Here is a 25,038-nt window from a genome sequence, read left to right on the forward strand (position 1 = left end):
ACAGGAATGGACCCGCGCAGCGCCAGCCCTTTTGATGGCGCAGTTGGCGGCTGCTAGACGCCTTGCGCTCGCCTTCGTGCAGCGCTGCTCCTATTGCCTAGATGTCGTGACCTCTGAAAACGAATGTGTCCGCGCAACTCACGGGTGAAGACCGGCCTTTACACGGCGAACGACCTCTCAAACTTGATGCATCAAAACGAAGTCCGATTCTGAATATTCGCCAGCGCAGCATGGACGCGCTCCTTGGCGATACGCACGTGTGGGCGACGATCCTCGGCTACGTCCAGCGCCAAGACGTTGCCATAATGGGTATGCCATATGCGTCGTCTACCTCACGCCCATGCGCATGCGCCTCTAGCCTGCGTGAACAAGACGTGGTCCAAGGCCGTGGCGCGGCCGCAGGTGTGGGAAGTGCTGGCGCAGGCGCCGCGCGGCCCGTTCCTCGCGTCCTGCTTTCGCCGCGCTTCGTCGTACGCGTACCGCGAGACCGATGTTCCGGCGCCGTACGTCGCCTCTCTTGCGGCTCCTGTCGCCTTGACGATGGACTAGGAATGTGAATCGCCGCGGCGCGCCGCCAACGATCCGCGGCTGTCTCCTCAGCGACCGCTCGACGCTCAAAGACTACATCAACGAGCTCCGCGCCATGTACTATGAGCAGCAGAACCTCGCCAAGACGCCTGTCTACCTCGCTGTGCCCGACGCGCTCTACGACGACGCGGCCAGTGTGAGGACCGACCGCCCGTTCACACGCGACGAGTGGCGCCGCGCAGCCTTCACGTCGGTCACGCTCGTGCAGAGTCCGGGCAGTCCGATTGCGACACACGTACCTTGGATCCTCCGCCTTCTGTATTCTAATAGGATGGCATTAGGTGCTCACGGGTGCGATCCTCCACGACACGGCCTTCTTCTACCTCTGGCACCTCAAGGAGGCTCGGATCGTCGCTACCATCTACCATGCGCTTGCTACCTGCTTTGACACGTGCGCCAAGATGCTCGTCATTGGTGCCGCCGACGGCACGGTCAAGACATGGGACCTCGCGGCCGCGGTGGCAACCAAAACGACGAGTGCGCCCGTGCGCGGGTTGGTCCCGACATCGAGCCTCGCACCGCGCTCGCACATTGGGCTCGCGCCGTTTCTACCGACGCGCGCCAACCAGCGCCACAAGCCCGTCAAAGTCCAGGTCGATGTGAGCGAAGGCTCGTTTGTGTTTGTGGCCGCCACGTACGAAAAAGGCGACGTGGCTGTCTGGAATGCGACCAAAGCCGAGCTCACGACATCGCTCTCAGTCGAGAGGTAGCGACGCGTGGTCCATTTTCATTTCTTTTGATTGATTTTTGTTTGTTTTGGTGATGTAGCATTCACAAGTCGACACTGCCGCGAGCAGCCCGGACGCCGACGCCGCAAGTGACGAGTCTCATGCTCTTCCGCAACACACTCGTGTGCGGCACCTCGGTCGGTCTCGTTCGGGTCTTTGATACGCGGGACGGGCGGCTGAGCCACCGCATCAGTGGCCACCCCGGTACGCTCGAATCGACAAGATGATGACAAGTTGATGACAAGATGGCTGTCTTCGTAGATGCCATTGTCAAGACACTGACGCGCGGACGGGTGCTCTGGAGCGCCGGTCAAGACGGCTCGGTGCGCTGGTGGGGCGGCAAGTCCCCAAAAGTCCTCCCCAAGTCGCTTCTCTGTGAAGGGCCCGTGTCGCATCTCGAGATGGACGAGTCAGTCGTCGTGGCCGCGTATGGCGCCAAGGGCATGCAGGCATGGGACGTGCGCACGCAGCAGCCGCTCACGACCTTTGGCGCCACCGACGGCGTCGCGTCCGTGGTCTTTGACAAGCGCAAGCTCGTGAGTCTCTCGCCACAGGGCGTTGTCCATGTGTGGCGCTGGTTTGGCTTGTATCCGGTGCACTCGATGCCACGACACCACGTGTACACGGCGATCGCGCATGATGAACGCCACCTCGTGCTGGGGACCGCTGAGGGCGCGGCCGTCGTCTACCGCATGGAAGGCATCCCGTCCAAGAAGCCGCCGGGCGCCCTCTACGACTACTAGCCCTTAGATTGCGATATTCAACTATAACAAATGACAAGGTAACCTCGATGCTCTGTCGTGCTGAAGCTGGAGAATTAGCTGGAGACACGGGGCTGCATGTCGGGCGCCAATAACGGCCTCGTCGTCGTGCCTGGAGGACCTCGACCAACTGTGCAGCTCTGATCGCGACGCCTCTAAAGGACTGGAGCATGGCCCTGTCAAGATGCAGATGCCACGTCGTCGACCACCTTTTGCGTGTCAGTAAATTCCTGCTTCCGCTTCACATGCACGAGGTGCGGGGTTCGATCCCGTCGACGCTGTCCCTTTCTTCTCTTTTCCATTGGTGATGGCCATGTAGTACCATCAGATGGATGATGACGATTCGCAGACATCCCTCGCGGCCGCTAGCGCCCATAGGCGTCGGGAAGCTGCCGACAATCGACCTGGTCTGTCACAGCGTCAATCACCACTCTTCATCGCTAAAATGGCAGTGCCGGGTTGCGCAGCCACGACCCGATAGGTAACCCATGGCGGCACGCACCAGTGAGTCCTCGGCCTTGAGCTGGCGTGGAGCTGACCTGCATCGCTCAAGGCCCTTTGGCCACAACGACGACGACGAGGCGTTCAAAACGATATGGTATCCTGTGTCGCCATGGGCCCTGCAAAATGCAAAGGCCGAGTGCTTGATGAGCTGGCGCCACGGCAGAGCGACTGTAGTATCAAGTGTAGTGGTCGAGTATCAAGTGCAGCATGGAGTCGGCAGCTTGGACAAGATGCGGGCGAGCATGGCCTGTCCGAAGTGGTGCACTGCGGTTATAAAACGACTAGCCATCTCATGGTGTTCGGCGCGCAGGCCACCGAGAAGGCGCCGACGATCGGCGCGCGCCGGCCCATGACGGCCAGCACCATCGACCGCGCGCCACCCGCACAAACAAGCGTCGCGCGGCCCGAGTCCGCGTGCTTTGCCAAGCTCCGGTGTCACATGGCACGCCGTCCACCACCGCCGCACGTCGACCATCCATCTCATAGCAGCACGCACGTAGACGCTAGCGCGGGCGGCCGAGCACCAAGCGGCGTCGCAAGCCTACCTGCGGCGGTCGGCGGCGAAGAAGAAGCTCGACGACCAAGCGTTCGCAGTACGACAATGACATGAATGACGACGACCTTATGGCGACGGACTGGACGGGGTGTTTAGGAGCAGCTCCACCTCGAGCAGCAACAGATGAAAGACCGGCTCATCACCAAGATCGTTGCAATCTCGACCATGTCGAACTCTCCACCAACGCTGAATGTGTAGGAACAAGCCAACGCACGGACCAAGTACCTTGACACCGACCGCGTTTACTCGCTCGTGCAGGTACGAGACCGTCGCCGATGGCATCCGGCATGAACTGGAGCCAGGATGTCTATGGGCAGTATGCAATTGGTGCACAGCGAAGTGGTGATGCCCGCTTCCGCGTCCTCGACCTCGATGTCTTTGAACGCGAGTATCGGCGGCTCGTGACCACGTCGCGCCTCGAAGCTACCGGCAGCTGCGGGGACTTGACCGTCTTGCGGCGCCATCCTCCGCACAGCGACCACATGCGCAAGTCGCTGGTGCACATAATGAATGCCACGACGCAGCTCGCCGAAGCGCTCGACGAACAGCTCCTCGCGATGCAGCGCAAGGGCTGGAACACATCGGCCATGGGACATCATGAATCGTAGTCGAGCACGACCGATGCACACGTTGACATGGAGTAGAATCATGTGCGATATCTACGACGATGCATGGACTACGCTCTTGTCGCCTCGTCGTATTGTGTACAACTTGTCGTTCGTTGCCAGGACCGAAGACAATGGCTAGCCTCGAGAGATGTGCTGGAGGCGTTGGGGTTGCTTTAAATGCTGGCAAGGAGCGCATCGTCCTGCGTACCAGGCGCCCACGTGGCGACGAGAGAAGAGCCAGAGAAGCCAGAGCCACGGCCCAGCGAGCGAGTGAGGACGTAGCAGAGCGTTCGTTTCTATTATAACACGAACTGATTGTTGTTAGAGCCCGAGGACTTCACATCAACTCAACACTTTTGTTAAAGTTGCATGCGAAGCGTCGGCAAGGCGTAGGATGTAAGAGTTGGTTGGAATTGCAGTAGAGATACAAGATGACTAGGAAAGCGTGTAGCGCATGCCACCGACGGTCATCAAGAGATCGTTGGCCGATTTCTGGGACGACTTTTCGCCCGAGAAGAGTGAGGCAAAGACCGCGCTCTTCTCCTTCTCGGCCTGGACCGCATCGAGGGCTTCGCTCACGGCGCGAACCTTGGACTTGGGCGCGTTCGTTGCGATCGCAGCAGGCTCGTCGCGCTTGCGCTTGAGCGCTGGGATAGCTGTCGTCTTGCCATCGTCTTTTTTGTGGAGCGTGAGCATGACCTCGATGGCCTTTTCTTCGGGGAGCAGCAGAGCCAACCGATCCTTCTCGCGCGCCGGCGCACCGCACATGAGGCACTCGGTGGACTTGACTTCCTTGAGCGCCTTCTCCGAGAGGACGCAGCCGCACTTCTTCTGCACGACAAACGGGTGCTTGCCGTTGAAGACTTGCAGCGTGATCGGGCAGTGGCGAAGGCCGGACGTCTCGTCGGCGTAAAACTTGCAGTTGACAATGTCCTTCATGGAGCGGATGTAGCTCAGCTCCGGCGGCAGCGTCCGCTCGAGGAGGCGCTCGATGAGCGACGCCTTGTTGAAGAGGTTGCCGAGCTTGTCGGCCACGATCGGCGCTGCCAGCGGCTCGTCCGTCAAGGCGCACATGGTCGTGCGCTTCGCACGCAGCGTGCGCTGGTCGGCCTGCTCGTCGCGCTGCTTGTGCTGGCCATGGCGCATGAACTTGCGCTTGACCGCGATGACACCACCATCGTTCCCCATGCTGTCGTCTCGGAGCCTCGAAAGCGGAATGCGTCGATGCCATTGGCCAAAAGATCGAATTTTCGAAAGGAGCGGTTTTTTGCTGAACTGGCAAAACACTTGGATTTTGTATGCAGACGCCACTTTCGACAAGATGGAGCGTCCTCCATAGGACCGCCCTAGCTAAGAGTAGCACCTTACGTCGTAGCTCTATATACAGCTCAAGGCACAATCGAAGATGATGCCTTGCGGTCGGTCGCGTGGCCAGGCCCCGTTAGCGGTACGGCTCCTCGCGATACGAATTCAGCATAAATCTGACCCTGTACAGCAACGCCAGGCGTATCCGGATCAGCGGGGCAGTCACTTCGAACTACGAATTACGGTATACAATACACAAGGTATACGGTGCGCCTCGAAGTCCATTTGAATCACATTATCCGGACAATATTTGAATCATTTCCAAGTTTGCCGCGGGGCCACGGAAGAGGCCGGCCGTCGACGTGGTCATGGAAGCTGTCGTCAAGACATTGCGCCACGTGGAGAAGACGCATGCAAATGCATCGTCTTCGACATCGTCCAAGCATGGGCTGCATGCGCTGGAGCTCTTCTTGCTCCTCAAGCCCAAGACCTTTCCTGAGCATGCCAAGCTGTCGACGCTCTTGCTCCAGCGCAAGACGTCGGATGCGTTCGCCACGCCCGCGCCCAGCGCCAAGAACGTGGTCATTGACAAGTCGCCGAGCCTGTGCCTGCAAGGCATCCAGCTCGCGCTACAAGCGTCGCAGGACCTCTCGCTCCTCGTGCTCGCGAGCCTCCTGGTTATCAACCTCAACCGCGACAAGGTCAGCTTCAAGCAGCCGTTTACGTGGGAGAACATGCATTTGCAGCTCGCCAAGAAGCTCCTCGACGTGGCCGCGCTCCCGCTACCGAGTGGATTGCACGAGTATTGCCGCCTCCTCATGCACTACCATCTGCGACTCGTCTTGACCAGCGTCCAGTTTGCATCGCCATCAACCTCGAACGAGGACCTCGACTGGATCGCGCTCCAGCGCAAGTTCTACGACCTGCCAACCACGCTGCCACCGTTCATGGAGAAGCTCCTCGTCGTCTGCCTCCAGATGCAACTCCATGAAGGCAAAGTCGCAATCCTCGTCCTCCACGACCTCGCGCCATCGCGCATGACGAAGACGACGTGGGACATGGCCTACCGTCTTCTCTGGAAGTGCGCGACGAGCCTCGAGAAGGCATCAACAAACGATGCCGGCACGGTCTTGCATCTGCGGACCCACGGCCTTCGCTGCTTGGCGTACACGGGCGGGCCATGGCCCACGTTTCTTCAGCAGGTACGATCCTTCCGATCTCCTTTGCCCTGCCTTGCATGAATTACCACATCGAGTAGCTTCATCGCACGGGCATGCTCTTCAAGAAGCACGCGCAGCAGTCGCCATCGCCCTTGTACGCAGAGATGGTGTCGCTCTGGCACACCCTGCTGGCCCAGCAAGCGACGGTATGCTATCCATTCTGCAGGCGCATCGCGTCATGCCTCTGTCTTAGGCGGACGAAGCCATAAGCTGGCCGATTCTACTCCAGTGGCTCGAGCACTGGGTGGTCGTTGAGCCATCGCATCCGGGCGTCGCAGCGACCTTGGCCTATGTCCGTCTCAACCTCGTGCCTGCCGATGGGCGCTGGCACGGACTGCTTTCGCTCCTTAAGCAAGACGCCTCGATCGATAGTGTACTCGAGAGCCTCGGAAGCGACCTCTCGCTGGCCATGCTGCCCATTGCCCTGCGCTGCCTCAAGCGGCGTCTCGCGTCCCACAGCGCGGCGGCCTATCCACGTCTGCTCGAATGGACGACGCGGCTACGACAAGGCAGTACGTCGGCCGGCGACCGCGACCGGCTCGTGCAGGAAGAGCTCTACTGCCTTCGCATGTGCATGCGTACCTCCATCGATGCGCCCATGACGCTTTTGCGCTACACGGAACGCGCGATCGCTCTCTACACTGCCGTCTTGCTGCCGTCAGTGTCGGACGATGCTGCGGCCGCCTTCAACGCTCTGTGCGCGGACGCTCTCGCCGCCGCCATCCAGTGGTTCAAGCAAGAACAGTACCAAGCCGTCGTGCAGCTCGGCGTGCTTATCTCGCCGCACAGCGACAAGCTCCACGCCGTTCTCGGCGCCGCGTACCACAAGATGCACAAACTCGACTTGGCGATCGCGTCGCTCGAGCTCGCCGTGCGCGTCGACGCATGCCATGCCGACAAGTACCTGCACGTGCTCTTTGACGCACCGCGCGTCACCATGGTCGACTCGATGACGCGCCTGCTGCATGCGTCCTCTGCGGTGTCGACGCCGTTATGCCAGCAACTGCTTCAGCAAACGACCAAGTGGCTCCGGCACTTGCGCCGCGAGGCGTGTGAAGCCACGCTCGAGCGCTTCCATGCCGCGCTCGACCTCCACGCGCTCGTAGCACCCACGCGTTTGGACGCACTCTTGCGCCAGCGGGCGCGAGCCCTCGCCGACTTTTACGTCCATCGCGACGTGGCGCCGTGGCTCGCTGCCCTGGATACGCTGCTACGCGCGGTGGCCAGCGAGACAACGCCGATCGCGGCGGGCTGGCGCGCGATTTGGCGCCTCGAGCGCATTTTAAGCTCCACCTACGCGTCAATCGAGTGTCCCGTATCGTTTGATGCGATTCGACCGGACCTCGAGTGTGCGATATCTGGGTACACGCATGGGATTCAAAGCGACAACGACGAAGAGAACCTATATCGAGACGCGCTGCTCGGCGCCTGCCACGTGCTCGGGTGGAGCTCGCTTCACGTACGGCCCCTTGATTCGGTGACATGTGGCCACGGTGTCTATGTTGTAGCGACGACTGACACCCGAGCGCGCGCCGTGGGAAAACGCTGCGGCGATGCAGAGCACGGGTGACGTGGACGGTGCGCTGCGTCTGCTCCAGTCGGTTTTGGACGAGGAGTCGCCACGCCAGGGATCCAAAGGGACGTCGTTGACGGCGGCCCGCTGTCGACAGATCGCGCTGGCGTCGGCGTATGGCGCCAAAGGGCTGTACGAGGACGCGGCGGACGCGCTCAAATCAGCGCTCCACCTCTGCTTCCAGCACGTCCAGTACCTCGGTCTTGACACGATTTTGCTGCCGCCACTTGCCGCGCCTGGCAAAATGTACTTTCAAACGTTCGATGCCAACGGGTGGCGGGTGCTGCACGATGCGCTGACCGTACTCTCGGCGCTCGGCGACGTGCATGCCAAGCTTGGGTCGCCCGCCAAGTACGTATATCTTGTTGTTGTTGGTCCTATAACGAAGAGTGATGGATATCGCTCGTCTACCTTCGCCGCGCCCAAGCGCTGGCATTTGGTCTGCATCCGCGGCTCGTGGGCACGCGCCACGTCGCGCTCGTGGGCGCGCGCCTCGAGCTCCAGCGACACAACTTGACGGTGGCTCAAACCGCGCTCACCAAGCTGCTGCCGATACCAACGGATGACGCGACGCTGCGCGAGGACGATGCGTGGATGGCCCAAGCGTGCAACGAAGACCTCTTTGAAGGCGATGTGCTTCATGTCCAGAGCTGCTATGGCCCGGCGCAGAAGGCGTACAAGCTCTCAAAGCACCGCATCATTCCGTACTACCAGTCGCAGAAGCGGCTCATAAACATTGTCGGGCGCAGCTATCGCAAACTCGCGTCCAACGCCGTCTGTGCCTACTATTTCGACAAGACCAAGTCAACGTTTCCCGACGACGCGATCACGGCGTTCCAAAAGGCGCTCAAGCTCAGCATGTGCGACGTGGAGAAGGCGCGGTGTCTCCATGCCGTCGGCCTCGCAGTCTACCATCGCGCGCTCACGCACGACGACGGTAAGCGCCTCGAGCTCCTCTCCCAGAGCATCCAGGCGCTTCGGGAAGCGTGGTGCCATGCCGTGCACATGCGCTACCGTCCGCATTTACTGCATGTAGTGTGTCGCGACTTGACCTTGGCGCTCATCGAGACAGCCAAGCACACGGACATCGTCATGCAGCGCAAGCTGCTTTGGAACATGACGCTGTTGCAAGCGTCTGGCGTCCGCGTCGACAAGCACGACAAAATAAGGGCACGGAGCCCAAGCCAGAGAGCATGTCGCCGCCCGAGTTTTTCCAGATGCAGACGGACGCGTTCCAGACAGCGTTCGTGTCGTCCGAGATCCCGGCCAATTGGAACATTGTGTGTCTCTCACTCACGTCGTCCAAGGAGCTCTTGGTGCACCGACTCCAGGTAGCACGACTCTTCTTTCGTACAGGAGGCGTCTGACGAGCGATGTTGGTAGCGCAATGGCGCGGTCCCTGTTACGGTCGCGCTGCCCAAGAGCGTATTTCCAATGGAGAGCTTTCTCTCCGGGCTACACAAGATCATTGCCGCCTCCAAGTACTAACTTTTCTCACGTGGGAGGGCGATACAATTGACTGACCTAGTGACACGTTGTCGGGGCATACCGCCGATGAAGCGCATGCGTGGTCAGCTACCCAAAAGAAGCAGTGGTGGCACCAGCGCAACCATCTCGACAAGCAACTGCACCTCCTGCTCGAGAAGGCCATGGTACTCGATCCGTGGATGTTATCGGACCCTATTTCTAAACGGTTTGGAGTAGACCAAGCTCGGGTATTTCGCCAGTCTCTTTCTCAGTCGGCCGGTGGTGGTGCCGGAGGCTGTCGTCGCAGCCGTGGCCTCGGTGCGTGCCCAAGTCGCAAATCTCTCGCTTGTCCAAGACGAGCTGCTACTCTCAGTGCTGTACGCGCTGCAGCAAAACAAGCTGTCGCGGGACGTGGCCCTCGCGGGCCTTCGGTCGATTGTGCCGAGTCTCAACTTGGCGGCGGTTCGATTCCCGGTGCACGCATCGCTTGAACCACCCGGCCCCACGATCCTCGTCTGCGATGAGAAGGTCCATGCGTTTCCGTGGGAAGGCCTAAGCATTTGCAACGACGTGGCCGTGAGCCGCATGCCGAATCTGCGATCGATCTTGTCGCCGGTCGAATCCGCCGTCTCCAAGCACAGCGTCCGGTACATGATCAACCCGTCGGGCGACTTGGTCGCGACCGAGAACGTGCTCCGACCGTTCTTGGATCAAGCCGCGCGTGCGTGGCAGTGGACCGGTGTCTTTGGCCCCCAAGACGATACCGCAAGTCGCATGGCCGCGTATGTCCAGGAGAGTGATGTGTTTATCTACTCGGGGCACGGCTCGGGGGAGATCTTTCTGCACCGGGACGTGCTATCGGGGTGGTCAAGAGCCAGCGTCGCGCTTCTCTTGGGCTGCAGCAGCGGTCGCCTCAAGCAAGAAGGGATCTACCTCCCGGAAGGCATGCTTTTGAGCTACTTGGCCGCCAATAGCCGCGCGGTCGTCGGCATGCTATGGGACGTGACCGACCGTGACATTGACCGGCTCAGTCTCAAGCTCTTGAACGATTGGTTTCGAGGCGACGCGTCGTTGGCGTCGGCGCTTCTGATGGCGCGACGCGAGTGCAAACTGACGTCGCTCAACGGTCTCGCGGCGGTCTGCTACGGTCTCCCACTGTTTGTCGATGTCCAGAACGACGTGGTCATGACGGACGAGTAACACAAAGTAGAAATACTGCAAATTAGACGAAATAACATAAGGTATGGTCCACACACTAGATGACATAGACTACATCGCAGTAGACCGATTGGATGACTATTGCGATGGCTTGTAGAGCCCAAGGAGTCCTTGGGGTGGCGCAACCCTACCCCTACGAAGTAGCGTCACGGTATTCTAGTATAGTCCTAGGTATGCATATCTCCATAATCGCTGCCATAGAGCCTCGTCGAGACGGTTCTTCTACATGTGGACGAGTTACGCTCGTCCACATATAGAACTCGAAACTATCAATGTCAGCACTTGATTTTTTATGGTCCTACAATTATTTTGAAGCAACTGGCGGTGGAAAGGGTGTTGATGGCAACCGTTGCCATCTAGCTACAATAGCTCTACTACCTTGTAAATAGACTTGAACGCGACAGACGACATACACGTGTGGTGGTGGTATATCTGTCAATGTGTTCATTTTGTCTACATTTTGTCTACGCATATTCGTTAAACAGTATTAATACTGTGGCTTCGATCGAAACAGTGTTTCGTTGGCCGTTACAAAATCCTGCGGCCAAGATCGCTATACAAACCGCAAGTGTACGTATGAAACGGGTAGGGGTAGGGATCGGCGGCGGCTTGTATGAATCAAAGTATGGTGCGCTTCGCGCGCGACGCCGACGAGCTCAGTTGCCAATTTGCCGAGTCGCGCACACATGAGCTTTAGCAGCGGCAGCAGTCGGAGCAGTAGCGCCAGCAGCAGCGCCGCCAGCTCGCCGGAGCGCCCCATGGTCGTCGACCCTCCAAGCGAAGACGAGCATGACGACGACGAGGAAGACGATGATCGACCGAGTGTAAGCGCCGAGCCCGACGAGCACCATGCGAACGAGCCGTGCATGATCAACCCGCGACTTCAACCTACGACCCCTCGGACGCCGTCGCCGATGGTCGACGTAGTACATGCGACATCGGCGGCCGGGAAGCGACCGCGCCAATCGCTTGGTGATCGATGGGACGTGCGACCGTCCTTCTTTAGCCCACCCCTCGTGCACCCCAAGGCCAAAGAGATGACAACCGAGAACCCGAGCTCTGCTCGCCCGACGCCGCACAAGCACGGGTTCTATAAGGCCAAGACTGCGGCCGAAGCCCCCGGCGCCAAAATCAAGAAGGCAAGTAGCGCGTTTGCGACGACAATGGCGTCCGAGTCGCGGAAGAGCAAGGTCCCAAGTCGACCCGCAGAGCCCGAGATCACGCGCGCTGTGAGCCCGACGGCGATCCCTGCACCACCACCGAGCAGTGCGACGCTCCAAAAGCGACGCCAGTCTACCGAGGCAGAACCACTGCGGGATTCCAAGCGAGTCTGCAAGCCGTGGTCCATTAAGAAGCTGCGCCGCAAGCTCCTCAAGGAGCAGCTTCGCAAGGAAATTGCGCGCACCCAAGTCGACACGTACGTCTTAAAGTCCCAGACGGCCATCTTGCGTGGTGCCCAACATGCCCAAGCCGCTTAGGTCTACGTTTCTTCCATCCATGTGCTCATGCTTCATCATCCATCTTCTTCGTTCTGTCATTTATGACACGCAGAGCCTTCTCGTTCGACCTTGCGTGTCCATGCTAATCGTCTTTGGCTCCATAATCTTGGGCTACCTCGAACGAACGAGCGTCGATATATTGTATATTGCGCCTTGCAGCGGGCTCGTTTCGATTGCGATATTGCGCGCGCAATATGCGTTCTTCGTTCGATGTTTTGGGCTAAGAATACATGGTCGACCAAGCCGTAACGGCCGCAAATCGAACGGTTAGTAACGGTTTCGCAACCGCAACCCTAGCCGTTCCAGCCGCCGACGCGGTATTCTTCAACCCGCCAGCTTCCAGTCGCATCGATTATCGATTGCCATGGCAGAGCCGACGACCGACGGACGCACGGCGCTGCATGCGCAAGACGAGCCCATCGGCAGCGATGACAGTAGCAGCAGCGACGAAGACGACGAGGAGATGGCCGCCCGCCGGCTTCAGCGCCTCAAGCGACAGCTCCGACAGCTCCACGAAGCCATGCTCCGCCAAGAGATTGCGCGGGCCGACGCCGAGACGCGCGTCTTGAACCGACTGAGCGCCTCATCATGCCAACGAACCATGCTTCTTCTTCTTCGTTACATGTGCATGTATAGGGCTAGGGTCGAGATGGAGATGGAAGGGTTCCGGGAGATGGGCATAGAGGGAGCATGGAAGCATGGCGGACGCATGGAGCGAGAAGCATCGAGGAAGATGGAGGAAGATGGAGGAGGATGGTGGAAGATGGAAGGACGCAAGCAAGGTAGATGGAGGAGGATGGTGGAAGATGGAAGGACGCAAGCAAGGTAGAGGGCGGCCGTGCTTCCGCGAAACCACGCGTCGGACCCGCTCACGCGCACGCCGTTTTCGACCCACCCGAGGCGTCGTGTCATAAAATACACACGTCGCATTCCTTTCGACCATTTCTATTTGAAAAGTATGGCCCCCCCGTATTTTTTTCCTCTGGAATTTCGAAGCGTAGGGGGTGTACCCTAATACCATGAAACGGTCATTTTTCGCGCGCGAATTGTGTTCTACGGTGTAGGGTTAGCACGTCGTTGCATTTAATGACTGGATTCTTGTATGCAAGCGTCGGCGCGATATTAAATGAGGTTGCGCGCGGCTAACTTGACCACCTCAGTTTCCAACTTGCCTCCGAGCCAAGAAGACGACAGCAGCAGCAGCAACCATGGCGAGCCCCTTGAACCTCCACGACACGACCATTAGCGCCGAGGCAGCCGCGACCTTGGCCCAGGAGATGGCGACGACCATGGGTAGCGACGCGAGCTTGACGGAAGCGCTCGACACGTGCATGGGCTTCCTCGACGGCGGCAACATGGAGCCGGAAGCGCTCGACGAGGATGTCGACGAAGCGCGGACGACCAAGCCGGACGAAGAGACGCCGGCTAGCGACGACCACAAGCGCAAGCGTGCCAGCAACGACGACGATAGCACGCCGACCAAGATGCACCGCCAAGCCCAGACGACCGACGTGCCCGTCGACGAGAGCGGCGCCGAGACCAAGGACGAGGAAGCGAGCGCATGAGTAGCAGTTCCCGATCCAAGAGCAAGGATAGACCCGGGAAGTAGTGTTGGAGCCCATGTGGGCTCATGCATGTGTTATCTATCCCTTCAATGCCAAGATGCAAGTGATCAAGACGTGTCCATGCCGACAACACCGCCCAGAGACCAACGTGTCATTTTCCCCACTTATTGCCGCCATACTTGCTCGGCAGCCAGGGTGCCAGCGCAATGCATGCAAGGTGGTCGAAGCCAGGGGTAGGGGTCCGACTCCGGCGGCGGCTCGTCGATCCGACGGCGACCCTCTGCTGCATACCTTCCCGTGCACTGTTTTAAATCACATACAAACCGTAGGTTCGCCACTGTGATGAAAAACGATGAACGATCGCCGCAACGTCATTCTCCAGTAGGTTTGCTCGGACGCACATCAGCGACGACCGCCCCGATGCATGCTCATGTCTCGGTCATACCACTCCAGGTATATGTAGACGAAGGGCTTCCACTGCTCCTCCAGCCCACCATCTTCATGCCCTCTATACTCATCGCCGGTAGTTGCACCCTCGAGATTTACGACGCGATACGACATTGATCCAATGCAGACGTGTTTGTAGTCGAGCAGCTTACTCAAAGTGGATGATGGCGCGGATGCAGTCGCCGCTGTGCATGGCGTGGAACGCCTCGTTGATCTCGGCGAGCGAAAAGTGGTGCGTAATGAACTCGTCGACCTTGAGCTCGTGCTTGAGGTACTTGTCGACGAGCGCGGGGACGCCGTCGCGCGACTTGAAGCCGCCAAAGGCCGAGCCAGCCCAGCGGCGACCGGTCACGAGCTGGAACGGGCGCGTCACAATCTCGACGCCGGAGGCCGCCACGCCAATGACGCAGCTCTGGCCCCAGCCCTTGTGGCAGCACTCCAAGGCCGCGCGCATCGTGTCGGCGAGGCCAATGCACTCGAAAGTGTAGTCGAGGCCGCCAAAGCCATCTTCGACCGTCATCTCGGTCAGCACCTGCTGGATCGGCTGCGTGTAGTCGCGCGGGTTGACGCACTCGGTCGCGCCAAACTCACGCGCAATGTCAAACTTCTTGGGGTTGATGTCGACGGCAATGATGCGGCGCGCGCCCGCGGCCTTGCAGCCCATGATGACGGCAAGGCCAACCGCGCCCATGCCAAAGACAGCGACCGTCGAGTCCTTCTCGACCTTCATCGTGTTGAGGGCCGCGCCGTACCCGGTCGTGATGCCGCAGCCGAGGAGGCAGACCTTGTCGAGCGCCGCCGTCTTGTCGATCTTGGCGACCGAGATCTCGGGCAGCACCGTGTACTCGGAGAACGTCGACGTGCCCATAAAGTGGTAGATGGTCTACATCCATGTGACGATGAGGAGCTGCTTGCTCGAGGCAGACGTCTACCTCGCCGTTGCGCTTGCACGTGAAGCGCGACGTGCCGTTGGGCATGAGGCCGCTGCCCTGCGTCGAGCGAATGATCGAGCACAAGTTGGTCTTGTCCGACTTGCTACGAGCATGCGAGCATGAGCATCTCGTCGTCGCATGGAATTTTTTGCGGGTACCAAAACTTGCAGTTGCGGCACTGCGGCGTGTAGCACGGGATGACGTGGTCGCCGACCTGGAGCGACGTGACGCCTTCGCCGACGCTCTCGACGATGCCGGCGCCTTCATGGCCCATGATGCACGGGAAGATGCCCTCCGGATCCGCGCCCGACCGCGTGTACTCGTCCGTGTGGCAGACGCCGGTGGCCGTGATCTTGATGCGCACCTCGCCCGCGGCCGGGGCGCCGACAATGACGTCTTCAATGACAAAGTCCTGCTTCGCGCCCCAGCACACAGCGGCCTTGCACGTGATCGGTTGCGCCATCTTGATGGTCTCGGGATGAAAATGGAAATGCGCTCCTGCGCCTCTCTTTCCAAGACGATGCCCCCCCCTCGCCTCTCATGGGGACCCTTCTTCTCTATATACAAAGATGCTGTCGTTTCGTTTTCATAGGGGGTGGGTCGGGTACGTACACGATTTGCTTGAAGATCGCAACGTTGCCGCGCCGTGATTGGCCCGCTTCCGGTACGTTGCATCCACCACCATGTCAAGCCCGAAGCTCCGCGAAGGTTCATACCGGTACCGGTACGACGAGTCCATCGACCTTGCCGCGTGCTCGTGGCTACGACAGGGCAGTTGCGATGACCGCTACCGGATGCTCAGCGCCGGCGTGGACAGGACCGCGTTTCTGGCTCGTTGAAACTGCGAAGCGTCGGCGGTGCGAGAGCCCCGAAGCTGCAGTAGAGAGACCTGCCGCGATCGTGTTGGCCGACGTCGCGATCGTGTCTACGAGGTTGGCGGGTCGCGTGACACGCCGACGCAATCATGCGCGAGCGCCCACCGAAGTCGCGACGAACTCTTAATACGAACTCTTAATCGCCCCCAAAACCATCGATAGAGGCAGGGCGACTGTATGCACGCAGCCTGTGATTGGTCGGTGCTCCATTGCAACCTCCCCTTTCGCAAACTTCGGTTTCGAAGTTCGACATTAAAAACCCATCGACACCTGGAGTGATCTCCCATGCCAAATACCCTCCCCTCCTTCCCCGAGGGCTTACGGAGCCCCGCTAACTCTCCCTCTTCCCCAGAACAACCCCACCGACCTCGTACCTCTTCCCTAACGCCCTCCCCGACCTCACGAAACAACTCTGCTGCCTCAACCACCCCATCCCCGAAATAACAGGCTAGGAGTCCCAGGAATATTATTACTACGACACATGTGGCGTGTCGCAATAGTTTTAGGGGGCAAACAGGACCCGTGCGGGGTGAGCTGGTAGGAACTTTTGAATATAAACATGAAAGTGTTTCGCGGGATCTTCATTGTTGCAAAGAGGTTGCATACGTAGAGACTAGCAATCTCCTTCTCCTTCATGCATTCACCGGGCCGTGGCTGCGCAGGCGGCGGCGCAGGGGCTCGTCTTGCTCTTCTGTGGTCGTCAGGGGGCGCTTGCGGCCGCGGGTGAGGCCCATGAAGACACGCTGTGTAAAAGCCTTCCAGGCTTTGCCGTCGGCGGCAAAGCTATGCAGCTGGTTGAGGTCCTCGAGAGACGCCAGCGACCGAGGCGGCGTCTACGACTGGAGGTCGTGGTGCAGGACGATGGGCAACGCGATCTTGGTGCGGCCTAAAAAACGGGATGCATCGGGAGTGGCAAAGAAGCGGGCGGCGGCAATGCTGACAGGGACGTCTTCCTTCAGGCGCAGCACGTGGCCCAGCAGGCGCCAGTGCTGGCGGGCAACAATCGCGCTCAGTGGGACGCTATGGCAGCGCTTGTAGAGCGCGACGTCGCCGAGCGTGTTCGGGTGAGAGATACCTAGAAGGCGGCGCTGCTGCTGGCGATGGAAGCTGTCAAGGCCCGCAAGGCTCGTTGGCGTCAGGGCCCACGTGCCACAGTTGATCTTTTGAATGCGAAGCATTGTTTACCGGTATTTGCGACGATGGCGCGTTGGCCTAGACAAAAGTCAACGCGCGACCTTCGCTGCGCTGCGGTGCGCAGACTTTTCCGGGCCAACGCGCCGTTGTCGCTTGTTGCAGTCTTCAATGTGGCATCGCACCTGGGTCATCTGGGTCACCTGGCACTTCCAGAGCATCTTTGACGCCTTCGTCATGAGTCGAGTTGGCCTCCGTCGATAAGGTCGCTGCGGCGGATTGCTCACGCTTCGCGAATCTTGCCATCCTTCGGGTCTCTTGCTTCTTCTGCGCTTGCCGCGCCTGGAAGAGATCCGCCTCGTACACCGTCCGTGGCTTCACCTGCTTCCCATGAAGCCCCATGGTATGGTACTAGAGGGCGTCCTTGCCATGACGATCGTCTCCGCGCGCTTCCGCTGTCTCGAAATCGAGACGCGCTCAAATGCTCTATTAGGTGCGGCTTCGACGCACTTAAAAATGTACCCCGTATAAGTGCGTCGTACTTAAGGTTTACAAAATCAAGTATAATGTCCATCATGTGACAGCACTTAACAGGGACTACCAAATCGCACCTCACAGGACATGTTCTGCGCGATGCGATTGGCTGAGACCAATGAAACTGCGTTTCATTGGCCAACAAATCTGGAATTATAGCCAATGGGTTGGCCGGATTGAGACACGACACGCCGAATTAATCCCCTGGGATGCTGGTACACCACGTAAACGTTCCTACCAGGATTAAGCGGCCCTACCGGTACCGTAGTGCGTATCGGAGCTCACTAGCATAGGTCGTCCGGCACTCGTGCTTTCGCCCGGTATGCTTCTGTCGTCCATCAAACAGAATGTCGCTTGAGCGGTCGAGCATGCAGTGTATTTCGGACAGTCGACGATGCAGTGTTTGTCGGCGATGCAGCGTATCGGAGCGAAACAATGGATGATGATGATGCGACAGCCATTCGCTGTGTCGTCGCGCACGCCTCAACCTGCTCGATCGGTTCTACACGGGACAACAGTACGCTAGCCACGGTGCCAGGTGCGATCAATTTGCTGCGGCCCACGCCCCGATTGGCTCCGGCCGGCTTCAAGTGTACCGTCATTGGATGACTGCAGCCTTCGAAAGCGCTCATCGATCCTTGAAGCGCATACATCAATGTGTGTGATATGATCGCCTCTTTTCCATGACGACGGAGGAGATTGCTGCGTTCTCTGCTTCATGAACGCATGCTCATCATTGGGTGCATTGTGATCCAAGTCGATCCGCCACCCATTTGATCGCGGACTTCACTTTTTGAGCGTCTACATCGCATACTTGCGTCGGCTTGTCTCGACGACAGCGCCTGCTTCCTTGAAGGTCGTGATGGGCGGCGCCCCTTGGAAACTTGAGTTCAAGCATGTCTCCTTTCATTGACTGCCAAGTCGAGAGCAAGCGGCTACTACACTCGTTGTTTCCGAGCCAACATGTCCACAGTGCCTCTTCCATCGACCGTCCTCCACGCGTTGCACGTGACCGCACATACACACAAGATCCATCCCCTGCACGAGGAACCAGGTACACACTCTGTCTCTTCGATGGACCTTCGTCTACTATTGCTCGACGACATGTTGATTGTGTGCGAGCTAGGCGACGCGACCGAGTCGTGGGCGCAGTTGCCGTTGACTGACTGCCTTCTCCGCCTGCGAACACCAGCAGCCAGTCGTGGCGAAGACTTCGTCGCGATCAGACGTCACGAGCACAAGTCACTACGCGCGCAGCTGTCAACGGGTTCAATTTTTGAAACGTTGAAGTGGATGCCCAGCTGGTCGAAGTTGGCGCGTGACGACTTGCGATTTCTATGCCCCCCGAAGAGAAAGGCAGTTGCACGTGGTGTCGATGCCAACAGGAAATCGGCTGCGCGTCATGAAGAAATCAAACCGAGTGTACCTGGCGCGCCCGACAAAGGCCCAAGAATGAGGCAAGCAGCTCTCTCTGAGAGTGGTGCCCGCGCAGGTTCCAGGCCGACGTCGCCGCCCAGGTTGGTGTAATCGAATCTCCAAGTTTGGTTCCACCCATTTGGACCAATATTTGGCCCTTCTTTCTCCCTTGGAAACGCCGCATTTGGGCGTTTGCATTCTATTACCTACGACATTCCAGTGTTTGTACGGATTTTTTAATGCGACTCGAAGGACGACGTCAACTTCGAGGCGCCCGGCGAAGCGTCCCACGCTGTCCAGCACGCGTAATCCCCGGCGTGGATGGCTTCTCGAAGTTCGAAGTACACATACAAAGATGAAGCCTAAGACGTGGCGGCACACGAGACGACCCATGGTGGCCAGCCTTGCCACTATCAAATCCGCATACAAACATCAAGTCCAACGAGATTAAAAATGCGCCGGAATCGCATCAGCCTCCAAGCTACTGCCATGTGGGGCAGGGCCGCGCAGCAGTAATGCAACCTAAGCCATGTGGTTCTTAGATCATGGCCATGCCAGCTGGCTACTGCGCTCCCGTTCTTCGGCCAGTTGGTGTTTCCCTTGCTCGACACGAAGAAGTGAAGGCGGCGACAATGTCCCACGACCCGGCCCACGAGCCCTACCACTATGACCACCATGGCATGAGCCTCGAGCCCATGTACAGCCACGGCGGCGTCTCGTCCTTCCACATGCAGATGCAGCAACAACAAGCGGCGTCGTACCATGGCGCTATGACCAGCAACGGCAACACCAGCACGACCAATCCCAACAACCAGTACGCGCTCAAGCGCAAGGCGCCCGCGTCGCCGCCGTACACGGCCGAGCCCGTCGTTGCCGCGCCCACGTCGGCGCCGCTGTCCGGCGGCCCGCAAAGCCAGCGCACGTGCGACGTGTGCAAGTACCCGGACCCGATTCTGACCGTGCCCGAGTGCGGCCACACCTTTCACTCGCGCTGCGTGGGCATTTGGCCGATGCTCACGTGTCCGTACTGCCAAGGCGACGTGGCCAAGATCGCGGTCGTGCCCGTCGACATGTCGTCCAAGCCGACGCAGCGCAGCGGCAAGTGGACCAAGCAGGAAGAGAAGTTTGTCAACATGATCGTCGACGAGTTCGACCATGGTACGTTCCCGCTCGCGAACGGCACGCCGGTGCGCCTCGTGCTCGCCAAGCTCCTCAACTGCTCGCCCATGCGCCTCTCGAAGAAGTTTCAGAAGAATGCGCTCGGGAAGCGCACATACCGCGTCCCGAAAACGTCTAACAACGGCTTTCGCATCTGCTTTGACACCGAGTCGCACCAAGCACGCCAGATCGAGTTCTCGGCCGCCGAATCCGCGTTTCGCCAAGAGGTCGTCATGCTCCAGCGCAAGGACAATGCGCGTCAAGACGGCTTTCTCGAGCTCCACGACCTCCGCCTCGCAGTCATTCAGTTCTGGGTCTCCAACTTTCTCAAGTTTGCCATGTCGGTCGGGCAGCAAGTCGATGGCCTCGACACGACCGAGCCCAAGAAGAAGAAGCAGGCCATGCAAAAGCTTCGCGAAGGCATGTTTGACCAGCTCCTCTCATGGAGCAACCCGAACGCCCCCGAGTCAAGTGCGACCGACGCGCCGCCCGCCACAAACCCCAACCCTAGCAACACCAACACCAACACCAACAACAACACCAACAACCCCCAGAACGCCAACGCTAGCAACAACAACAAGAGCGGCCACAACGGCAACGGCCACAGCAGCAGCAATGGTGCACCGCCGGCCAAGAAGGTCACACGCCGCCCGGACGTGGAGCACCACCCGCCGCCGCAGAGTCCATGGGACACGCCGTTTATGGACAGCCATAGCATGAAGCACAATCAGCACAACGTTGCATACGGCAAGCCGGTCGACCTCGATCTCTCCAACAGCAGCAGCAGCAGCACCAACATGTTTATGAGCCACATGTACGCCAAGGCGCCCCAAGCCAGCTTCCGGCAACAGCTCGACAAGCACGACGGCGGTCGGTACCACCACCGTGACGCGATGCCGCCGCTCCAGCCCACGTACGGTGGCCCGACCGGCTACGACTACAAGCGCCGGACGCCGACGCTGACGCCCTTGTCGATGCGCGCGGGCGGCCCGCGGCTGCCCGACAGCATCTTTGACGACCACAACGGCCCGTCCGCGCTCGATGCGGTCCTCATGAACACACCAACGAACGCCAACTCGTTCCGGCCACCGACGCCAGGCCCGCCGCCGTCGTCGCACTACGACCCGATGGAGCCGATCCAGCAGTACCCGCCGACCGCGTCGTGGGATCAAATGCTCGATGACTTCACCGGTATCAACACGCAGCTCGTGGATCCGTCGCTGCACGCATGGTCCAACATCCAGCTGACATGAGCAAAGAAGGAAGCGGAAGAAGAGGAAGAACGTAAACGTAGTGTCGTGTATAGACTCGGTCGTAGCTAATATAACTATTTTAATGCAGATATAGCCTTAGTATGAAAAACACTTCAACTTGTCTGTCTTCAAGCAGGCGCTATTACGGTAGTGGAGGAGGCCGAGTACATACCGGTACGAACTTGAAATAGGTGGATACGACATGCGTGGATTCGTGCGACGAGGGTCGCGACACAGCTTGGCGACACCACAACCTCAATTTGTTGAGCCTCGGTGGACCTTGTTGAAGGCGCTTCTTCGAGGCGCCAACTTCGATGCCATGACGTTCCGACGTACTGTAGCATCGCGGAGCTAGCTTGAACTCGATAACGAAGGTTGGAGCTGCGTGGACACCATACAGCGAATACCAAGCCTCTAGTAGCACGCTACCGAGTGGATGGAGGACTTGGGTGTGTTGGTTCTTGACAGAAAGGACGGTGGTAGCACCGGGTGCCGCCACCAAGACCACAGAGTTGCAGCCGAGCGATGTGCCCTTTTCGTGCTACCGTAGCTTGCTTGTTTTCCCATCTTGCAGACCACGTCTACATGTACCAAGGCGCTGCTTGGATGTCGATGCGGGAAGATTGCCATCGCCTCTGAAAGCTTTCTGATTGGTGGAAATACCACCCGTTGGCGCAAGGCCATTGGTTCAAAATCCTCTCGGTGGTATCCGCCAATCCATCTCGCCATGATGTTGGTTGCCCGCGCGCTGCGGAAGCCGGTGCTTGCCTCGGGCCGCCGCCCGCTCTCGTTCCTTGGCCGTCTCTTTGGCGACGAAGAGGTGTCGCCGGCGGCTGCGCCATCATCGCGGCCCTTTGGCTCGAGCGAGTACCACCTCGCGCTGCTTGGGTACGTCTCGCAGACCATGCACCCGCAGCACTCGCTGGCCGCGATCATCGAGAAGGACGCGGACTTTCTCATGGGCCACGTGCTGATTGGCGCGAGCCAGTGCCTCTCGCCGCATGCGCTTGCCGACAGCGTCCAAGCGTCGACGCGCGCCGCGACGGCCAAGGCCATTGCCGCCCGCGGTACGCTTCTGACGACGCGCTTCTTGTCCTTCTCGCCCTCGTCATCGTGGCCTGTACTAGTCGAGACGAGTACGCTGGAAAAGTGGCACGTTCAAGCACTCGAGTACCTCGTGGCGGGCGAGTGCCGCAACGCCGTCGCAGTCTACGAGACCATCTTGCGCCATGACGTGACCGACCTCCTCGCGCTCAAGTGTGCCACCGAGCTCTACGCGATCCTCGGGTACATATTGTCTTGTGTGTCATAGACATGTTTTGCGATGCGTTTATGCACTAGCGACAAGAGCAACATGCTGCATGTGGTCTCCCGCGTGCTGCCGCAGTGGTCGGCGACGATGCCGGGCTACAGCCACCTCCTGGCCATGCAAGCCTACGCGCTCTCGGAGAACGGCGACCACGGCGCCGCGCACAGCCTCGCAGACCGCGCCATGTCCATGCACGAAGAAGACGCGGTTGCGTGTACGACGACGCTTCCTCTTCGCCATGTGGTGGCTCATGCTAGGCTCCTAGTGCATGCGCTACTGCATGTGTACGAAGTCCAAGGCAAGCACCAAGACGGCGCGAGTCTTTTGCTGCAGAGTGCGGTACGATGACGATGCTTTTTGAGTTTTTTGTGATTTTTTACTTGATATTTGATTGATATTGGATGGTTTTAGGACCAATGGGAGACGTACGCGGTCTTGCGGACCCACTTGCAGACGCATTTTGCGCTATTTCTCATTGAAACCGGCCGCTACGACCGTGTGCTCAAGCTGCTTCGCCACGATATTTTGACATGCGAGGTGCGACGATGGACACGTAGTCTGAGAGTCGTTTTGGATTCTACATGGATTTATGCTTAGAGTATGTCGGCGAATGTCTTGATCGATGCGACGCAGATTTACTGGCGCCTCGTCCTTGCGGGCTTTCCTGCCGACTCGATTGCGACCGAGCTCATGACGCAGTGGCGTCACGTTGTCGACAGCGACGTGCCGCTCACGCCGCTCGCGACGCTCCATGCGCATGTACACGCATAGTCTTGTGGGATGCCGCCGATGGATACAATATTGTCTTGATAGACCATGTTGTCGCACGCATCGGCACCCGACGGGATCCGCAAGCAGCTGGCCCCACCCACGTCAGGTACGATCGGCATTTATATTTTGACAAGCATTTATGGAACGTACAGGTCTGGGAGATGACGCATGGGACGTGGCGGCCGTGGCGGCCAAGCTCGAGCGCAGCGTGACGACGTTTAGCTACCCGGAAGCTGGTAGATCCCTCGTTGTCCAACTTGGAAATGATGGCGGTGGGGTTAGGGTTCTCTGCCATTGCGCAAGCGGCGTTTGCGGCGGTCACTGCCTACAACGAGGTTGTCTCTCCAAGATGCGGCCATGTCGCATGACGATGGTTGTAGCATCGGTTTGGCGACGCTGTCACTGGTCTCTTGCGCGTTCGCTCGCAAGCCCACGTACGCATGCATTTGTTTCCTATTTTTCCTATTTTTCCTATTTGTCATGTTTTTCGAATTGATGTGGGGCTAGGTGCTTGGCGGGTCCAAGGTCGAGCAAGAGCTCTACGACATGCTGCTCATCGATGCGTACCGTCGTGTGCTTCGTATCCTTGGTACCATTCTTTATGTGTAGGGCGACGCGTGGCGGGCAGTTTGACTTGGCGCACCTCGTGCTCAATGAGCGGTATGTCCTTCTTGCGTTTGAAAGATTGATACATGGAATGAATATGACCGTAGTATCAACGCCAAACCGCAGAGTGCGCAATACTGGCACACGTTTGGCAACGTTATGCGTGGCCTTGGTGACGCCGATGGCGTCGACGGCGCTCGTCGCATGAGCTACGTCCTCGGTGCGTTTTTTCAGTCGAGCGAATCAAAGCTCAATGCGTTGAGTAGGCCTCGGTCAAGCGGGCGCCGGCGCCTCGTAAGCCAGCGCACTGAACTTGGACGGTGCCACACCGCGTGAAAGACTAGAAACACGCCGTGGAAATATCTTTGAACCAGACTACTCTGGTTCTCGTGGCTGTTCAAGGTGTCAAGGGCCAATAAGATGATTCGCTTGTTGACCCTTGAAGCACCAACACAATGCGAGGGTAGAGCCATCTACGAGAAAGCTGCAATTTAAATCGCTGGATGACGACATTTCGTCGAGGAATACGATCAAGTGAGAGGCGTTGGTGCGCGGCTCTGGAGGCACCGATGGAGAGAGATGCTGAGGCATCGCTCCAGGACGACCAGTGTCATATCTCTTGCTGCTCGTCGCCCTTTCCCATCTGCGTCTCCAGCCATCAACGACCACACAACGAACGTCGTCTTGTCCTGGCTTGCGCTGGTTGGAGCATGGGCTGTCCCCATCGTCGAGACAAACCAGCTATAAGAACGAGTCCTCGAGAGCCCCACGAGAACGACAAAGCGCAGGTCGAGCGTGGCAATATCGCAGCGGAGCTCTGAAGCGATAGCATGCCGCTGTGTACGGTCCACGGCTGCTCTCAACTGGACTAGCGTCCGAGCTGAGCCTAGCGCACTGAGCTCGCGGCCAGACGCCTGCCGCGATGCGAGAAGGCCAGCCAAGTGACTGCCGTTGACGACGGGACATGTCCACTGCATGGCGCAGTGTGAATCGATGCTGTAACGTGGTGCTGCC

The 25,038-nt window shown here is 58.9% G+C and overlaps 9 protein-coding genes across 9 annotated transcripts; 7 read left to right on the forward strand and 2 right to left on the reverse strand.

Annotated features, from left to right (window-relative positions):
• Positions 1-192: 192 nt before the first annotated feature.
• On the forward strand, positions 193-2,138 carry SPRG_09758 (hypothetical protein). Its single transcript, XM_012348907.1, has 6 exons — positions 193-309; positions 359-503; positions 550-823; positions 870-1,294; positions 1,357-1,520; positions 1,578-2,138. The coding sequence occupies exons 1-6, from the start codon at positions 231-233 to the stop codon at positions 2,057-2,059; spliced, it is 1,569 nt and encodes a 522-aa protein (XP_012204297.1). The 5' UTR covers positions 193-230; the 3' UTR covers positions 2,060-2,138.
• Positions 2,139-2,873: 735 nt separating this feature from the next.
• Positions 2,874-3,745, forward strand: SPRG_09759 (hypothetical protein; the record flags this gene model as incomplete). Its single annotated transcript, XM_012348908.1, has 5 exons — positions 2,874-3,047; positions 3,082-3,174; positions 3,234-3,287; positions 3,336-3,395; positions 3,440-3,745. 5 exons carry the CDS (start codon positions 2,874-2,876, stop codon positions 3,743-3,745), a joined length of 687 nt encoding a protein of 228 aa, XP_012204298.1.
• Positions 3,746-4,123: 378 nt separating this feature from the next.
• On the reverse strand, positions 4,124-4,954 carry SPRG_09760 (hypothetical protein). Its single transcript, XM_012348909.1, has one exon. It carries the CDS (start codon positions 4,931-4,933, stop codon positions 4,181-4,183), a length of 753 nt encoding a protein of 250 aa, XP_012204299.1. The 5' UTR covers positions 4,934-4,954; the 3' UTR covers positions 4,124-4,180.
• A 422-nt stretch (positions 4,955-5,376) lies between these two features.
• On the forward strand, positions 5,377-10,553 carry SPRG_09761 (hypothetical protein). Its single transcript, XM_012348910.1, has 8 exons — positions 5,377-6,252; positions 6,309-6,416; positions 6,464-7,729; positions 7,779-8,217; positions 8,271-9,174; positions 9,227-9,324; positions 9,372-9,495; positions 9,548-10,553. Coding segments are annotated over exons 1-8 (3,774 nt in total). The 5' UTR covers positions 5,377-5,418; the 3' UTR covers positions 9,549-10,553.
• A 661-nt stretch (positions 10,554-11,214) lies between these two features.
• Positions 11,215-12,006, forward strand: SPRG_09762 (hypothetical protein; the record flags this gene model as incomplete). Its single annotated transcript, XM_012348911.1, has 1 exon — positions 11,215-12,006. One exon carries the CDS (start codon positions 11,215-11,217, stop codon positions 12,004-12,006), a length of 792 nt encoding a protein of 263 aa, XP_012204301.1.
• Positions 12,007-13,235: 1,229 nt separating this feature from the next.
• SPRG_09763 (hypothetical protein) lies at positions 13,236-13,592 on the forward strand (the record flags this gene model as incomplete). Its single annotated transcript, XM_012348912.1, has 2 exons — positions 13,236-13,409; positions 13,434-13,592. 2 exons carry the CDS (start codon positions 13,236-13,238, stop codon positions 13,590-13,592), a joined length of 333 nt encoding a protein of 110 aa, XP_012204302.1.
• Positions 13,593-14,152: 560 nt separating this feature from the next.
• SPRG_09764 (alcohol dehydrogenase class-3) lies at positions 14,153-15,476 on the reverse strand. The gene is made up of 3 exons (XM_012348913.1): positions 15,130-15,476; positions 14,972-15,074; positions 14,153-14,922 (listed from the first exon to the last, which is right to left on the reverse strand). Exons 1-3 carry the CDS (start codon positions 15,432-15,434, stop codon positions 14,188-14,190), a joined length of 1,143 nt encoding a protein of 380 aa, XP_012204303.1. The 5' UTR covers positions 15,435-15,476; the 3' UTR covers positions 14,153-14,187.
• Positions 15,477-19,514: 4,038 nt separating this feature from the next.
• Positions 19,515-21,450, forward strand: SPRG_09765 (hypothetical protein). Its single transcript, XM_012348914.1, has one exon. The coding sequence runs from the start codon at positions 19,560-19,562 to the stop codon at positions 21,336-21,338; it is 1,779 nt and encodes a 592-aa protein (XP_012204304.1). The 5' UTR covers positions 19,515-19,559; the 3' UTR covers positions 21,339-21,450.
• Positions 21,451-22,038: 588 nt separating this feature from the next.
• SPRG_09766 (hypothetical protein) lies at positions 22,039-24,440 on the forward strand. The gene is made up of 14 exons (XM_012348915.1): positions 22,039-22,405; positions 22,466-22,625; positions 22,680-22,861; positions 22,913-22,986; positions 23,059-23,184; positions 23,245-23,406; positions 23,461-23,524; positions 23,571-23,654; positions 23,701-23,753; positions 23,799-23,852; positions 23,926-23,981; positions 24,028-24,078; positions 24,132-24,244; positions 24,291-24,440. The coding sequence occupies exons 1-14, from the start codon at positions 22,066-22,068 to the stop codon at positions 24,320-24,322; spliced, it is 1,551 nt and encodes a 516-aa protein (XP_012204305.1). The 5' UTR covers positions 22,039-22,065; the 3' UTR covers positions 24,323-24,440.
• The last annotated feature ends 598 nt before the right edge of the window (positions 24,441-25,038 follow it).

The sequence above is a fragment of the Saprolegnia parasitica genome (genome assembly GCF_000151545.1).
Source record: "Saprolegnia parasitica CBS 223.65 unplaced genomic scaffold supercont2.48, whole genome shotgun sequence".
Lineage (NCBI taxonomy): Eukaryota > Oomycota > Saprolegniomycetes > Saprolegniales > Saprolegniaceae > Saprolegnia > Saprolegnia parasitica.

Bases quoted from the DNA above. Each gene is read 5' to 3' on its own strand.
- SPRG_09758 (XM_012348907.1), top strand. From the start codon at position 231: ATGGACGCGCTCCTTGGCGATACGCACGTGTGGGCGACGATCCTCGGC. The intron at 504-549 runs GTACGTCGCCTC...ACGATGGACTAG, and splicing joins GAGACCGATGTTCCGGCGCC to GAATGTGAATCGCCGCGGCG. The intron at 824-869 runs GTACCTTGGATC...GGATGGCATTAG, and splicing joins GCAGTCCGATTGCGACACAC to GTGCTCACGGGTGCGATCCT.
- SPRG_09760 (XM_012348909.1), bottom strand. From the start codon at position 4,933: ATGGGGAACGATGGTGGTGTCATCGCGGTCAAGCGCAAGTTCATGCGC.
- SPRG_09761 (XM_012348910.1), top strand. From the start codon at position 5,419: ATGGAAGCTGTCGTCAAGACATTGCGCCACGTGGAGAAGACGCATGCA. The intron at 6,417-6,463 runs GTATGCTATCCA...CCTCTGTCTTAG, and splicing joins TGCTGGCCCAGCAAGCGACG to GCGGACGAAGCCATAAGCTG. The intron at 7,730-7,778 runs GTACGGCCCCTT...TCTATGTTGTAG, and splicing joins TCGGGTGGAGCTCGCTTCAC to CGACGACTGACACCCGAGCG.
- SPRG_09764 (XM_012348913.1), bottom strand. From the start codon at position 15,434: ATGGCGCAACCGATCACGTGCAAGGCCGCTGTGTGCTGGGGCGCGAAG. The intron at 15,075-15,129 runs GTACCCGCAAAA...GCATGCTCGTAG, and splicing joins TGCCGCAACTGCAAGTTTTG to CAAGTCGGACAAGACCAACT. The intron at 14,923-14,971 runs GTAGACGTCTGC...ACATGGATGTAG, and splicing joins CGTGCAAGCGCAACGGCGAG to ACCATCTACCACTTTATGGG.
- SPRG_09765 (XM_012348914.1), top strand. From the start codon at position 19,560: ATGTCCCACGACCCGGCCCACGAGCCCTACCACTATGACCACCATGGC.
- SPRG_09766 (XM_012348915.1), top strand. From the start codon at position 22,066: ATGATGTTGGTTGCCCGCGCGCTGCGGAAGCCGGTGCTTGCCTCGGGC. The intron at 23,853-23,925 runs GTACGCATGCAT...ATGTGGGGCTAG, and splicing joins GCGTTCGCTCGCAAGCCCAC to GTGCTTGGCGGGTCCAAGGT. The intron at 24,079-24,131 runs GTATGTCCTTCT...ATATGACCGTAG, and splicing joins CACCTCGTGCTCAATGAGCG to TATCAACGCCAAACCGCAGA.